This window comes from Haplochromis burtoni, unplaced genomic scaffold (genome assembly GCF_018398535.1).
Source record: "Haplochromis burtoni strain Fernald_Lab_line unplaced genomic scaffold, NCSU_Asbu1 Contig_88, whole genome shotgun sequence".
In the NCBI taxonomy this organism is placed as follows: domain Eukaryota; kingdom Metazoa; phylum Chordata; class Actinopteri; order Cichliformes; family Cichlidae; genus Haplochromis; species Haplochromis burtoni.
Genome location: NW_024582449.1, coordinates 154,173 through 170,529, shown reverse-complemented (window position 1 = coordinate 170,529; position 16,357 = coordinate 154,173). Strand labels below are relative to the sequence as shown.

At 41.1% G+C, this 16,357-nt stretch overlaps 1 protein-coding gene across 6 annotated transcripts in view; it reads left to right on the top strand.

Annotated features, from left to right (window-relative positions):
• Positions 1–16,357, top strand: part of gdpd5b (glycerophosphodiester phosphodiesterase domain containing 5b) — a 40,538-nt gene that overhangs the window by 21,232 nt on the left and 2,949 nt on the right. For 4 of the 6 annotated variants that reach the window (XR_006054587.1, XR_006054588.1, XM_042222533.1 and 1 more), the window contains exons 3-15: positions 2,271–2,374; positions 6,551–6,644; positions 6,799–6,858; positions 7,239–7,337; positions 8,151–8,244; positions 9,461–9,606; positions 10,744–10,826; positions 12,079–12,229; positions 13,057–13,278; positions 13,462–13,619; positions 13,741–13,888; positions 15,288–15,370; positions 16,036–16,050. Coding sequence is in view for 3 of the 6 variants with exons in the window: in XM_042222533.1 (XP_042078467.1) it covers positions 2,271–2,374; positions 6,551–6,644; positions 6,799–6,858; positions 7,239–7,337; positions 8,151–8,244; positions 9,461–9,606; positions 10,744–10,826; positions 12,079–12,229; positions 13,057–13,278; positions 13,462–13,619; positions 13,741–13,888; positions 15,288–15,370; positions 16,036–16,050 (1,457 nt within the window). In the remaining 3 variants the exon portion in view is untranslated. The remainder of the gene's footprint in view (positions 1–2,270; positions 2,375–6,550; positions 6,645–6,798; positions 6,859–7,238; positions 7,338–8,150; positions 8,245–9,460; positions 9,607–10,743; positions 10,827–12,078; positions 12,230–13,056; positions 13,279–13,461; positions 13,620–13,740; positions 13,889–15,287; positions 15,371–16,035; positions 16,051–16,357) is intronic. The other 2 variants (XR_006054589.1, XM_042222534.1) reach the window with 1 other exon arrangement.

Here is a 16,357-nt window from a genome sequence, read left to right as displayed (position 1 = left end):
CTGCTTTGAATTTTCATAGATTTCCGTTGGCCCGCTGTTGGTCTGTGTCATGTGTTCTTTTGCCCGGATAAAAAGCCAGCTGTGCAGAATGGTAATGTGACGTTACGAGGGCAGGTCAAGTCATCTTTGACTGAATGAGCTCTGCTGCTGAGTGAGCTGGGAAACGGGAAGACGGACTAACAGACCCAACAAGATGATCTTTTTAAGAATTTTCTTCTTGACCTGTGGTTGTCTTGTTTGATTCCTTGTGTGCCATATTCATATTCATATTCATATTCATTCAGTATTAGTAGTAAAGACTTTGTGCATCATAGCAGCTCTCTCAGGTTCATCCAAAGAAAAGGAGAAGGTGGAGCATTTAATGAGAGGGGGGGGGCAGGCCAAACAATGGCTCCTCTCAAGAGCAAGGTCGGCTCTCCCAGGTGTCTCCAGGTAGTCATTAAGGGCCATGGGAACCCGGGCCAGACCTGCCTGTCACACACAGCTCTTCCTCCCACAGAGATCAGTGTAACCTCTTTGTAACCACGCTGAGCTGTTATCTGAATGTTAGGAAGGATCCAGGTAAATGTTTGTTATTTTGCAGTGGAAGCTAAGCAGTAGTTGTTTTTCAGAAAATAACTGAGTGTTTTTGAGAGGCTTATTTATTCATTATTATTGTAGTGGTTTTTTTTTTGTTAGTGAAATAACATGTGTTCCATCAGGAATTTCATAAGAGTCTGAATATGATCGGCATGCTGAAATTTAAGGAAGCTCTTAAAACTAGCTTGAGGTCAAAGTATGGCATTTAGATGCTGTGTTTAACATCATTTTAAGCTGAAAAGCTTATTCATGATACACAAACCTTTAGCTCCAGCTTTTGGAAAGCTTTGAATATTTAAAAAAAAAAAAAAAACCCACCCACACACCTTGAAAATGAGAGCTGATAAAAGCAGGTCAGGCATACTGCCTTACATCAGCTGGTTGAGGTGATAATGATCTGATCCTCAGCACTCAGCAGTGGTGCATTTTAGCTGCTTAGGCTATTTAACCAAGTGACTTTATCTTAACACTACAACCCACATAAAGCTCACAAGTTTTTTTTATACTTATGTTTTTTGATGTTTAGGCCAAAAGCAAGGATACATTCATCTGTTTTGTTTTTGTCTATTCTTTCATTTTTTTAAGATTAATTATTGTTATAAAATATTCATAAATGGTTTCTGGGAACTCAAAGTGGCTCTTCAAATATAAATTTACTTACAGAAGATAAACAAATACAACAAATAAAGAAGCTTAAACTAGTAAAAACAGTTTTCTTTTATTAATCAATTATTTTATTAGTTGGATATAATTTTTATACATACCAGATTCTATAAGCAACATCTTTAAACTTCATGCAGATATTTGGCTGACCGTCTCAGACTTCCTATAAACTCACCACACATTTACTACAGTTACAGACACTTGTTTCTGACCCAGGAGCAGGTTTGAAAAGTCGATTTTCTTAGTAAATGTGTATCATGCAATTGGTCCAGATTACACAAAACTCTGACTTTTTATATAACTGTGATCAAACGGTGTGTATGATTTTCACAAAACTCACTGCATGTCACTGGTATCAAATCATTTAAAGTCTCATTACTCTTTAGCCCACGGGGTTTATTCAATCAGCTTTGTGTGCGTTACCTAAGGGTTTGTGAGCAATCATTGCTGATGCTTAGTTCATCAGGGCACAATGAGCTTTTCTTAAATCAAGCTTCTTTGCTTTAAGAAAAGGTCAGAAGGTTTTTGTCTGGATAATAGCACAGCCGTAGATGTATTTAAAGTTTGCTGAGAACGATGGAAATGCCTGTGTGCTCATCACCTCTTATGCATGTCCTCAGGGTCTCTTTCTGTGAAGATTTAGCCCATTTAATATTTGCCATAGTGCCAAAGTGCATGGAGATGAGGACAGTAATTAGTCAGCTTGCATACAAACTTTATTAAAAGCTGTTCCTTGCTAATGAGCAAAGTGTATAAGGGAATACTCGGGTCAGTTTGGTGCCATGTGCTCAGGTAAGTTTAGGAAAAGTAAACTTATTATGAACTCTGCTGGTCTCTCCTGTGGTACTTAAATTGTGACTGTCTATCCAATACAGACTGTCTCTATTACTGTGTGTAGAATTCAGCAGATTGTTTGTAATTCAGTTGTTTTTATTATTGTCAAAAGGACTTAAGTCATCTTCTCAAGTCTGTTATAATTAAATATGGAGGAGCCACATAAATAATTGTTTGTGTGTCTGTGTGTGCAGTGGGAGCTTCTGTGGTCCCTGATCCTCCTCCTTACCTTCTGTCTCCTGCTTGTCTGGTTCTACTTCTGGTGGGAGGCACATAATGACTACAGCGAGTTCAACTGGTGAGTACAAAAGTGCCCCTGTGTGTTGTCAGAGGCTGCCAGCATATAGTTTTGGCTGTAAACACATTCAACCCTTACTTGTTGGCTTGTTGTTTTTGTAAACAATCAGTTTAACCTGTTTTCTGCCAGAAGCCTCAATTATACTTCCAGCACCTTCGATCAGCTATGGTCCGCTCGGATCTGACTGACGTACATTTCACAATCAGTGAAAAGCAGTGAGCGCAAGGGTCTGTAGGGACATCTGCCTGCTTGTTTTTGTTTTTTGTTTGGGTTTTTTTGGGGTTTTTATTTATTTATTTTAGCATTTTGTGACTATGCAGTCTTGTCTGCGAATAATTTATTCTACAATGCACCAACTACACATGCACCAAAGGCCACGAACTTCAAAGAAGTCAAATAGGAACGACCACTCGACTCTTCAGCTGTCCGTGTCTGCAACGGAGTATGGTAAATGGTAAATGGCCTGTATTTATATAGCGCTTTTAGTATAATCAAGGCATTATTAATCTGAACAGACCACCCAACCCTGTGCAGATTACACCATTACGTCACAGAGGTCCTCACCCATCAACTTCCTGTTTTGTACACCACTCAGTCCTGGGCCACATTTAATCGAACAAATGTATATTTGACAATATACATTTGTATTTGTTAACCCACTACTGTTTTTTGGGACAACCACTTACATCTTCTCACAGAGCAGACACTACGGTTTAATCCTAGACTAAAAGAAAAATTCAGTGAAGGCCTCCTGTGTTTATGGTTGAGGAATGGGTTTAATCAATGTCTGTGGAAACTGAGCCTTTTAAGATACTAAATGCAAGGCAATGTTAACTGATTAGCGACACTGATGTTTCCATTTTAGTGCAAAATCTCTAAAGAGTATGAAGACATCACATGATGGTGATGAAAACTTTCCCCTCCCTCTCCTCTCTCTGTTCTCCTCTCAGGGATCTCTGCAACAATGTCACCTTTTCCTCTTATTATCATCCGTTGCTTCCATTACCTTTCCTCGTTTCTTCACCTCTGTAGTTTTCAGTGATCTCCCAGCTCTTTTTTTCATTTAAGGCCCAGCTTTTGATTCACAATAAGTAACAAAGCTAACTTAAAATGGGCCTAAAGGCCTCAGACTAGTTTTGGGTAGATTTTTTTTTTTATTATTTTTTCCCCACTCATGGTCCTTTGCAGTTTAACTGAAAGCAAATATCCCTAAAATGACCATCTTAGGTGCACAGCTCACCCATTTCCTGTTTAGATCGAGTGCGAGGGGCAGCCAGACAGTAGAAAGTTATATGAAAGGGAGCTAAAACGGGCTGTTCCAGACAGTGGTTGAACTGAGTGGCTGCACCAAACCCAGGGCAGGATAAATAAGAATTATTTTTGAGTCATGCAAAACAACCCTAGTAGTATCCAAGAATATATGGAGCTGTAGTAGACTACAATGCCCCCTGTTGACCTTTTCCTTTGGCTATGTTTGCCATCCTCTTTGGAGCTCTGCAGACAGTCCAGTTTTATCTGCTGTCTAAGTTGTGTGTATTTATCCACATTTACATCTCCAATAGACATTTGCCATCCCTCTTTATAGCAAATTTCCTTTTTACCCTGCTTTTGTGGGATTTCCAGAGATGATCACAGCAATTGCCATCCCTGTCTTTATGACTGAGTGATTTAGCTGCAGGGAGTATCTCTGTCCATGTGTAGCATAAAAAGCATTCACAAAGGGCTGAGGAGCATCTGCACTAAGTGACCCTGCTGTGGCTCTATGCCACTAGAATCATGCACAAGGCTTTGAATGTAAAGGACCTAGCTGTCATTTAAAAATGTGCACACCCACACCCAAAGAAATGCACAGAAACAAATACATTCAGGCACTTCGTCTTTTCTCTGCAGCTGTGGACCTGGTGTTACACCCAGTGTCACTCTTCAGAGGATTTAAACTCAGAGTAGCATGCATATATATATTAGTAGGGGTGCAACGATACACAAAATTCACGGTTCGGTTCGATACTTTGGTGTCACGGTTCGATATTTTTTCGATACAAAAAATGTTCATGCCTTTTTAATTTGTCATTTATTAAAATTATAAATATATATTTTAACTCAAAAGTACAGTTTTTAAATTTAACCCTAACCCTTGTGCGTGTTTTTTATTTTGACAGCGAATGCGCACCTGCGGACCACTTATGTGCAGCCCTGGTTATTTAGCTCGTCATATTGCAGCCACAGAAATTCTTTTGTCCATGAAACCATAAAGCTGCACTTTCTTTTTGCCTTATAGTCTGATTTGTCATAACTTCTCCGTTTTGTGGTAAGCTTTTCTTTGGCTGTCACTTCTTCACCCTGACCTGTCTTATTTGGCTCAGCAGAACTAAAATATATATCTGTCTGTGAAGGTTCTCAGTCATCCAGGTCATCGTAGTCAAATATAAATCCTGCTGCTTTTACACGCACTCACATAAGCTCAGCGATTCTCTGCGCGATCAACCTCTCACATGTTTAAGCTGCGGGAGATTTCACTTGTCATGTTTGCATAGTAAGCTAACGATTAATAAGACGATGTCAGAGGAATTGGTGCACAAATTATCATCACTCACAGATCAGTGCTGTCGCTCTCTATACACAGTTCGCGCGATTGCAAAGTGAAAGCAAAAAAACAAGCGCAAATTCAAACGCGATTTCAATATGTCACATATTGACAGTGGCTCACCGATGCCAATGACATAATTACCCAGCTACATTTCTGAAAGAATGCAAAAGCATTGACATATATTTTTCCTTCCTACAATAGCCCGACGGGCAGGGAAGAGATAGATTTTGGTAGCCCGACTGAAAAAATCGCTAGCTCCGGGACGTCGGGCTAGCGATATTGCAAGCCCTGTATCTGATTGAGGAATCACTCATCTTTGGAAAAGAGAGTTTATTACAGAGAAATGTCTCTTTCCAAAATAAAAGCTATACTATCCGCTTCTTCTGGGCTATATTCTCAGCAGCATATAGGAATATGGTAACAGCTGTCTAAATGACTCGGCTAAAGTTAGTAGCATGCTTGTTGTTTTTGTCTTTGCACTAGGATGATGTCGGCGTAAATGTGCAGTCATATTCGTTGTGTTCCCACTAGTGCTTTCAGGTTAATCTCGTTGAAATGACCTTAACGCCACAACACGGCAAATCTCCGTTAACGAGCTACCGCCGATCGCCCCGTGCATGGGGCTAGACGGCCAACACGTTAACGAGCTAACTGCGCTAACACACTAGTTCCCACCCATGTAATTGAGCATTGCTGGCACATCCAACATACTGTTTTACTTTAGTCCATGACTCGCTTACCTTCAGGGTCATACGTCACATGAAAACCAAAATAATTCCAAACGCCAGATCTGAATGAGGGTGGGGGAGGTGCCCTGCGCTCTTCCTTCTGACTATGCTGTCTGTGTTGAGCGCTCAGTGGATCTGCGCTCGACAGTGCAGCCTAGGCGGAGTAGTCGAACGCAGATTCACTGAGCGCTCAACACAGACAGCATCGTCAGAAGGAAAGTTGATAAAATAAATTACAAATGTTGTATTGTTTGATACATATGCGTACCGAACCGAAAGCACTGTATCGAACGGTTCAATATCGATACGAATATCGTTGCACCCCTAATATATAGCTATATGTAGTTGCATGTTATAGTAAAGCATCCCATAAAACAGAAGCCAGTCCTCAATAATTTGTCCAACCATCCATTAATAATGTTACATAATCTATTTTTGTCAGATTTTCCCTGTGGCACAGAAACAGTGTCTGTGGTCACTGTGCAGAGTCTGTGCATTATTGTTGCTAACACAAAGCTTGAGAGCACTTTATTGATGTCTGCCTGTCATTCAGAGACCTTTAGTAAACCAATAGTTTCCATTTTCAGCTTTCTACATCAATGTCATGTTTCAACTGTAGATTGCATCATTTTGTCTCTTTGTACAAGTCTGCTTCTTTGTGGACTTCTGCAGCTAATCTAACATAATGTTGTTGGTAGTTTGTCAGTCATGTTTGTTTTGTAAGAAAGAAAAACGGCTGATAATAGGTGGGAGAAAATAGGGACACATATATACACTGACACTCTATTCTCACAAGCCTTCACACCCTTTTTTTATTAGGTGTGATGAAGACAAGAAATGTTGTTATCCTTGTTTCTGCAGGTTCCTGTACAACCGCTCTGGGGAGTGGAGTGATGGCACTGTTCCCATCCTAGCCACCACCGCTGCTGGCTTCACCTATATTGCTTTTCTAATTGTGAGTCACATATCGTTGAAGAGATTTTTAAATTGTCTTCATGTGTTGCCAGATATGGTAACCACTTACATAACAACGATTAGCAAGTTGAGATCTGTAAGGCAGCGGGCTTGTTCTGAACCTTGTTCTTGTTTCTTTCTGTCTTTCTCTTCAGGTTTTAGCACTTTGCCACGTTGCACTTGGGCAGCAGTTAAATTTGCACTGGCTTCATAAGGTAACATGCCAAATGTGAAGCTGAGCAACTGTTAATGTGTCTGTGTGTGGTTTGTGAAAAATGGGTGGTGGGAGGGGGGCGGGCGAGTTTTACATATGTATTTTTAACTCTGTTATGTGTTTACTTAGTGTTTGTGTGTGTCGCTGTGTCCAATCGTTGCTGATCAGCTGAACTTCCCAACTTATAGTTTGGAGTTGTCCCAGCAGAGTTGCAAAATCCCAGAAAACAAGCTGTTCAGAAATGCTGTCAGCAAATCAAATACAGTTACCAAACACTGTTTGAGATGTGAAAGAGCTGCGAGCTACTCTGGGTTATTCTGGTGCATATGTGTGTCTAAACAAACAACCTCTTTTGGTGTCTCTCCCTCTTTCTCCACACAGATAGGAGTTACTGCTGCCTTGCTCACCACCATCATTGGGGTCATATCTGTCAATCAAACATGGGCGCAAGAGTGGGATGTCATCCCCATCTCCCTGCAGGTCAGCAGACTTAAATCACCCTAAACTACTTGTGATGGGTAGACATCACAGCTGGTGCTTAGGTTCCGTACTAAAGTGAGTGTTGTGATCCACAGGCGAGAGGCACCGTGTTATTTTCACACAACAACCAACACTTTGACCAGAGGTTGTCGGCCTTGATATAATAATGGCTCAGTAATGGAGCTATAATCAGTTTTCTTTCACAGAGACAGCCAGGGTGGACTGAAGTGTCTCTCCTTTGTTGTGCTGTGGAGGTTTGCACATGCCCATTTAAACTGGTGTAATTCCTACACTACACATCAGTGTCTACAGCAATCGGTCCATCTTATACATCCATATACAGCTTTTTTTTTTCTTTTTTTTTTTATGTCCCTTTAAAATAATCGTTGTGTGCCTGCTGTAGCAGTTGATACTCTGCTGCTTGCCATTTGGAGGAATGTGTAATCATGTAAACTGTCTATGCGGTACTACAGCGACTACAGTGTCTCTAAAATTAAATTGCATCAGAGAAGTTTAAATAACCTTATAGTTAGTGTGTCCGTTTGGGATTGTTGCACCACCAGAAATGTGTGATTGAAGTGGACACATGATTTCACTCCAACTGTGGCCATTAAAATTAAATGCCAGTACAAATTACAGCTATTATCTCTAAATAGTGTTGCCAGTGCTTCAACTCCAGATAATATCTGTAATTCCATGTCTCTCTGTCTTCTTTGTCTTTGTTTCTCTCCTCCTCTACTCAATCGTTAACTCTCTCTAACCTTTTCTGTCTACATACCCCCGCATTCATTTCTGTTTCACACCTCTGTTCAGGCTACAGGCCCGTTCCTGCACATCGGGGCTCTCGCCGCAGTCACAGCACTATCTTGGATTGTGGCTGGACAGGTCACCCGTGCAGAAAAAATGAGTATGTGTGCTTCTGTAACACAACATTCAAGTCCATTCTTACCTGACGTTACCATCAGCCACAGATCAAACACACAAACACACACATACACAGGAGGAGTTGTGAATGATTAACACTATGTAGACAAGAGGCCAAGACCTCCACCCAGGGTGTCCAAGATAACGAACATTCCTCCGGTCTCATGTGATGTTTTCCACCCAGGACATTTTGAATTGTTTGTCCTTGATTTCAGGACTCTTTGTGGGGATCGTTAGCTCTGAATGTGTGCTCTGTCCTCACTCTCACTGCCACTGGTGTCTGTAAAGCAGACACCTAAAAAGAACTTGAAAGTCTTTGTGATTTATGATTTTGAGATTTTGAACAAGGGGGAGCCACAGTGTTGGCTACCAAAAAACTGATGCATTAATGGTATATCATTAAGTGCTAATTACTTACAAGTTATTGGTTTTTCAAAGATAAATGTGTCTTTAGTGATAAAACCTGATACATCTAAATGATCATTGCTCAAGAGAATTTGCCCTTGTCTCTTTGAAAGATGGAAAATAACTTGCCTGACTGTTTAGTTGTTGGCTTCATTTTTTATGTTTATGTTTGTGGGATTTTTTTTTAATTTTTTTTTATATACTTGATGAGGTGAAAAGGTCTTGGCAAAATTTATCTTATTCAGTGCAGAACAGCAACTGAATATCAAAGAGGGTATGAGTGTGTGTGCGAGTGAGAGGGTGGATGAGGGTTGTGTGAGTCTCCTGTGTGTAACAAGAGTTGGCTACTGAACCCCGCCCCGGAGCTGACCTTGAAACAAATACATTCCTGTGTGTGGGTGCCCACTTTCAGCCATTATTACACACTCATACAGAGTTGGACACAGGGTAATCTCTATGGCCCCGATGGATGTGTTGTTGGCCACTGTGTAGTTTTAAGCACTGCTGAACATTCAGATATTTACTGCCTTTGCACAGGTAACTGATTTTGGCACACTCCTAGCACCTAGCATCTTTCACAAACTGTGTATAATGAGCTGTTTGGTGAGCTTTGGAGGTGCTGAATGGTAGATTTTGTGTTACCCATTTCCCCAGTTCCAGTTATTATGCTATGCTCCTATTGGAGTGTTCTTATAGTAGTCATCATAAAAGCAAATTTCCCCAAAGTCAAACTAGACTTCATTATATCACAGCTAACAACTGTAACTATGTTGATGCTGCATATCTTCTTCCAGTGTTCCAGGTGGTGGTGGTTTTGCTGTATGTCAGTGTGTTACTAGCACTCTACATGGTGCCCCTACATATCACCTCTCCCTGCATCATGGACCCAGCCACCCTCAAACCACGCCCTGCTGTTATTGGCCATCAAGGAGCCCCTATGGTGAGTCAGCTGATGCCCAGCTTCCATTCTGAATGAGAATTTAAAACGAAATAAATAAATAAATTGATGTACATGTTCGTACAGTAACATACAGAGTCCAGATATTGGCTTAGCAGCAAGGCTCCCAGAGTCCCAGGAAAAATTGTGCTGCTTTATATTGTTATTTTTTTATATTAGTCCCTTGTTTTGTTTTTCTCACTTTTCTGAATGAAAAACAAAAGGACTGTGTCAGCATATTAACTTGTGTGCAACTGAAAAATAGAAAAACTATGTGAGCTGGGAGCGCTCCATACCTACATGTTCTTCTGGACTGCGGTGTAACCCAGCCAAAGACAAAGTGTTGTTTGTAGTTTTTTTTTAAGCACCAGTTAGACTCTTACTTGTAGCTGGAATGGTTAGCCACATTAACATATGATCTGTAAGCAAAGTGCATTTTTGCATGATTGATTTATGTGCTTGGGTTAATGCCATTGCTTCTTAACATCACCTGCAGACAAATTTAAGCCCTTGGCAAAACGTACTGTTGAGTATTACACAACTGTTAGAAGGAACGAGAAGATGGTTGTTCAGAACAGTTAGTCACGCACACGCTCAAAAACACACCCAGATTTTTGTGCTATTTGTGCAAGGCAATTGATTCTCACTGTGGAATCTAAATTTAGGAGTGGCTGTGGAAGGCTGTGAGACTCCCACTGGGAAACAGTGATCACATCACTGGACTCTTTGTCCCAGAATCACTCTGTATTGATTATAGCATCATTCCTTTCCTGTGGTTCCCAGGCAAGTAGCTTTACTCACAGGCTTTCATAGGATGATACTATTCTAGTAAGTGATGGTATGGTATTGATCATACCCTCGACCAGAAGAGTTAAAGGGCAAGCTGCAGCTGTGACTTTTTTCATTACACACAATCCTTTGTGTTCAGAGGGCAGAGTGTGTATTATTTTGTGAACAGGACAGAGTGTGAAAGCTTTATAAATACATGTAAAAACGTGTTCTCTGTGTCATTTTCTTATCAAGAGATGTACCGTAGCTCCAACTTCAGAAAGTCAGAAGTTAGGTCATTGTTACGGGGCTATGTGTTAAAATAAATAAAAAAAATTCTGTGCTTGTCCTTTACTGTGAGTGTGTTTGTAGCTTGCTCCAGAGAACACAATTTGGTCCTTCCAGCGAGCGCTGCAGATGAACGTCACTGGGTTGGAGGCTGACGTGGCTATCAGGTACGCACACACAATCAATACAAGAGAATGATAAAGCAAAGCAAATAAAAGGTTTAGTACACCCCCCCCCCCCCCCACACACACACCAACACACACCACACACTGGGTTTCATAGATTATCACAATCACTGGCTTTTCAAAAATTTCTCAATCAGTTCAGGACTAACGTCACACAGGACCACGTATCACATTTAGACCTGCTTGGGATTTTGTTTTTTTGTTTTTTGTTTTATTATTATTGTGTACTCCAAATACCAAAGGGACAATCTTAGGCATTATGCATTGAACATACCGCTGTTAAGTATAGTAGCAGTCCGTAGTTATCAATTCATGCATGATTTTACCAACATAATGAAGACGAGCTGAGCTCAGAGAGGCACACTTGGAGGAAGGCAGGAAATTGGGTGGGTGGATACTCCAGTGGCCGTGCTATATGATGAATAGTGGGTGCCCATGTCTACTCATGCATGTACGGCTATGGAGGATGAGTGATTGTGTGGAGGTGGAGAGTGATGCCGGCCACAAAGTGTGTGTTTGTGTTTTAGAGCCACATTTCATAGTGCAGAGTGTTTTAAGACCGTCAGTGCATCCTAATTTGATTAGATGTTTTTGAAGCAATCGTGTGTGTGTGTGTGTGTGTGTGTGTGTGTGTGTGTGTGTGTGTGGGGGTGTGGTCCTGAGAGAGGTGAATGGGTGTGTGATGTTCAGGCTGCTGACAGGTGGGCTCCTAACGGTGCTGAGTAATTAGACCTGATGACAGCCAGATCCACAAAGAGACTCCACTCCTGAAGCAGACTGGAGACAAATGCTCATGTGTGCATGCATTCATACTATAGAACATGATTTTTATTTATTTATTTTTTTCCCCACACATGATGATGCTGTTTTGGAAACTAACAGTTCAAACACAGACAAACACCCACCTATATGTGTTAGCAGAATATTTGTTAGTCAAATGCTTAGTTTGTTTTTCCGATTAGTATTTGAATGACAAATACAGAGAATGGAAGGGCTTTTTCCTTTTGTCTTTTCTTGGAAATGATCTTGATATGAGCTCAGGTTTTTTTTTTTTTTTTTTTTTTTTTTTTTTGTTGTTGTTTTTTTTTAAATTCACATATTGGTCAGCAGCAGCATTTTCCTTTTTTGGCACGATTTCAGCTCTTATCTCTTCTCTGCTATTTTCGGAACCTTCATCTCTCTCGTACACATCAGCTGCAAATATTAATTACTTCTTAATTCTTTTGTTTGCTAGCATGGATGGTGTTCCTTTCCTGATGCGTGACTTTACCCTGCGAAGGACCACAGACGTAGAGAAGGTTTTTCCAGATAGACAGATGGACGAAGCCTCACTTTTCAATTGGACGGATCTGCAGCAGCTCAACGCTGGACGTTGGTTCCTCAAGGTAGTTCTTGGTTTCTAATAAGGACTAAATCTGTGAATTTATTTGAAAGTAGTCTTAGCTTTAGCGTGCTGGGATGCACTGATGTGCAACAAAAGCCATTATCCCAGTGAGCCATAAATGCTATACGGCATCGCACATTGATCATTCATGATGTCGTTAGCTTTCATCAAAATGTTAACACTCACCAAAGCTTTACTGGGAGCTGCGGTGCGATGAGTGCCATGTTTCACTGTCATCCTCGTACATGAAACAGCCGTCACTCGAGGACTGCTTTTTCATTAATCTGTCCATGTCTAAAAGTGCAGGTTTGTTGCTTTAAAATGTTTCCTTCTTTAGCTTAGCTCTTATGAGATGAGACCATGATGTGCAAAGACTGAGATGTGGCTGTCTGTATTTGTTTGAATCTTCATTACTTTCCCGTCTTGTGTTTACACTGCATGTGTGCACACTGTGTGGATAGATATTGCATTTCTAAGAAAAGCCGTACCACCACTCCATGTAATTTCAACAATGATTTTTCATCACCTAATCTGTAGTGTATATGTATTCTCCAATATATAAAAGGCAGAAATGAAGTGTTTTCTAGTCAAAAAAAGTGAAATGGCATCTTATCATAGATTAAAAGAATCTTCTCCAAAGGGAGTAAGCAGTGTAGCGAGAAATGTGGCGTCCTCCAACGATGTACTGAATGATCTTTTGAGTTTTTATGTTGATAAAAGTGTTATAAAGCTGTATTGTAACCTGTATTTTTCTTTCATTTAAACTGTAAACCTGATGATCACTTTTTTTTTTTTTTTCTTCCTTTTTTTGTGTGTGTGATGTTTCAGGATGACCCCTTCTGGACCGTGAACACGCTGCTTCAACGTGAGAAGGAACGGATCGCCAACCAGACCGTGTGCAGCCTGGAGCAGCTTCTAGAACTAGCCTCATATCACAACAGCACGGTGGTTTTCAGGCTGCGTAGACCTCCTCCCAAGCACCCCTGCTACGACAGCTGGATCAACGATACACTACAAGCTGTGCAGCAATCTGGGGTTCCTCAAAGCCTGGTAGTTATATAGGGATTAAATGGCAGTGTGTGTTTGCTCTTTTTCACTGCGTGATGTCCGGTGTTTCTTTGTTTGCATGCTACATGCAAAACGAATGAGTTCAAATGCAAATCCTATAAAAATAGTTGTGTTGGTGATAGAGTTTCAAAGCTGTAACTGTTTGACGTACTGTGCCGTGTCCAGGTGATGTGGACGCCTGATGACAATAGAGCCCAGGTGAGACAGCTAGCACCTGATCTGATCCAGACCTCAGTGGTGAAACGGAGCCCTCAAGTTCTGGAGCAGTCCGGCATCAGCAGCCTGCTGCTCAGATACAACCAAGTCAGTAGAGAGGAAATCAGGTAGGAAGACACACAGCCCTGATGTTGTGTTATCAGTCTGCAGCTTCAGCACAAAGATTTATAAGTGCCTGAATGTTTTCCTTTTCTTTTTTTTTCTTTTTTTCTCCCCCTTTTTTCCCAGGAACTTTTCCGAGGCCCACATCAATCTCACCCTCTACACAGTCAACGAGCCCTGGCTGTACTCGGTGCTCTGGTGCAGCGGGGTGTCATCAGTCTCCTCAGAGGCCCCGCATGTCCTCCTAAAGGTGCCTTACCCCATCTGGTTAATGGTAAGGACTCATCACACACAGTAGTTTTATATAAGTCTTTTGGGTTCACATTTTGCTTTTAAGTTAATTGTTTTGGGGGGGGGGGTCTGATCTTCTATTTGAATGATTTCCTTTTTCCCCCCCACTTGCTCCTTTACTGCATTGAGATTTTTTCAGACCTTTTCTGCTCTCCAAATCTTGTTGCAGACGTGTCTTAAAATATGTGTATTCAGCAGGTGTTTTATTAATTTATAGAAAATCAAAGAGAATGACACATCCATTTATAAACTGTAAGTTTGAGCCTCTTCTTCCAACCAGCAGGCATCATGTAGATCTCTTACTGTTTAAAATTCTTACTTTTACTCATGTCTGATTGCTGAGGTTTCTCTCTAATATTGAAGGCTCTTTACCTGTTTTTAATTGGTGCCAAACAAATAAAAATTAAATAAAACTGTATTCAGAGACTCAGTTATAGCAATCGCTGATTAGCTTGGCTCTATCCTGCTTCAACCAGTGGTCCTTAAGATGCTACTACAACTTGAGTGGAGCCCACCTGTATCTTAATTTAATTTGGACCTAATTAAGGGAGCTACTAGATACATGCTTATTGTAAAGGCTGCGAGGGCCCTCTTTAACCTCCCTCTCCTTCAGCTTCATCCTCTCTTTGACTAAATTAGATTTTACTGATTGATATCAAAAGGAGAGCCTAGCTTTGAACTGAACTCCTGTTTGCTGTAGTGTCATTCTTTTCTAGTTCAGTCTTCCTGTTGAAACTTCTCAACATGGGCAGCCTCTCTGCTATCCTTCCACTCGCCCTAATATGTGCAGCGCGCCAAACCGCTCCCCCCATCTGTGGCACCATACGGGAACTCTGCATGACAACATGTGGACATGACCTCCAGCTCACTGCTACGGCTCAGGGACAGTTTAGGCTTTCGTAGCATCTGCGGCGCTGTCTGTTAAACCCAACTGTGAAAAATATCCTCTCAAATATGCTATGAGTTGTCATTAAGACCAACAGAAGGTAATGGGGAAGGAAGTAGAGATTTGCATTTATGTTTGTAGTAAATGATAATGTTGACAGTGTCAGTGTTTGTTTAAAAAAACTGTTATTTTAGTGGGTTTATTCAGAAAAAAACAGTTCAGCACAATTCAGCTGAAATTAACTGTATTCTTTGGCATATAGCGCCACCCTGTGATGGATCCTGCTGTAAATGACTTCAAGACAAAACTCAGATCTATCGTGTGTGTGTGTGTGTGTGTGTGTGTGTGTGTGTGTGTGTGTGTGTGTGTGTGTGTGTGTGTGTGTGTGTGTGTGTGTGTGTGTGTGTGTGTGTGTGTGTGTGTGTGTGTGTTGTGTGTCTGTGTGTGTCTGTGTCTGTGTCTGTGTGGGTGTGTGTGTGTGTGTGTGTGTTTCCAGAGACCAAATGTGTACTGCCTGGCGTGGGTGTCTGCAGACCTCATCTCCTTCGCTGTAGTCATAGGCATATTCATTTTCCAAAAGTAAGTACACACACAGCAGTGAGATCATTAAAGCGAGCTCTTACACAACAGCTAATGTTCCTCTATTTTTCTGCAGGTGTGTTATTCCTCTTTCACACTTAAATACACTCATTACTGCTAATTGACAAACACATTTACTCAGTAGACATCTCCCTGTCTGGAACACATCAGCAGCTCCTACATAATGATGCTGTTTTTTAATCAAATGAGAATCTCTTTAAAACCCATTTTGTTTTGTGGCATTATAAGCAGTCATGTGTATTTCTGTTGTGTCCCAGGCTGGAGAAGGGTGAATGTTTTTATATAAACGCGTTTTCTCTTTGCTAAGCCCTTCACATTCCCTGCCCTGCGTTTCTGCTGTGTTAAAAGTGCTGTTTGTTTGTTTCTCTGATGACCCCAGAGACAGATGGCCTGTCCTCCTGTCATCACTGGCACCAAGGGCATTGATTTATTTATTAATCTGTTCCACAATAAGGGTCCAAAATGAGTCTGCTCTGATTATTGGAGCTATTTAATAGCTTCTGCTGGCTTCTAAACTGATCTCTTGTCTCCCGCCTTCTTTTGTCCTTTTTTCTCTTTCCGCCTCTTCCTCGTCCTTTCTCCTCTGCCTGACGTGCATGCTCTTCTTCCTCCTCCTCCTGCTGCATTCTGGCATCTTCTCTCAGCTATCACATGATCAGGTAACTGGGTCGCCTCTCCTGACCCAAAGTCTTCTCTCCTTTCACCACCTTTCTACCTTTCATAATCTTTACCCATCATTCCTTTGTTTGATGCATCGTTGATTTCCTCTTTTTTTTTCTTTTTTTTTTTCTGCTGTTACTATATCATCCATCTCATCCAGATTTTTTTCTCTCCACCTTAGTTCCACTTCCTATATTTATTCTCACCTTCTTCTCTGTCTCACCTGAATGGATGTATTGCACTGCTGCTGTGCTTTCCTCTATGACAGCGACGACTTCTCATCCTCATTCTCCTCTGCTAAACAAA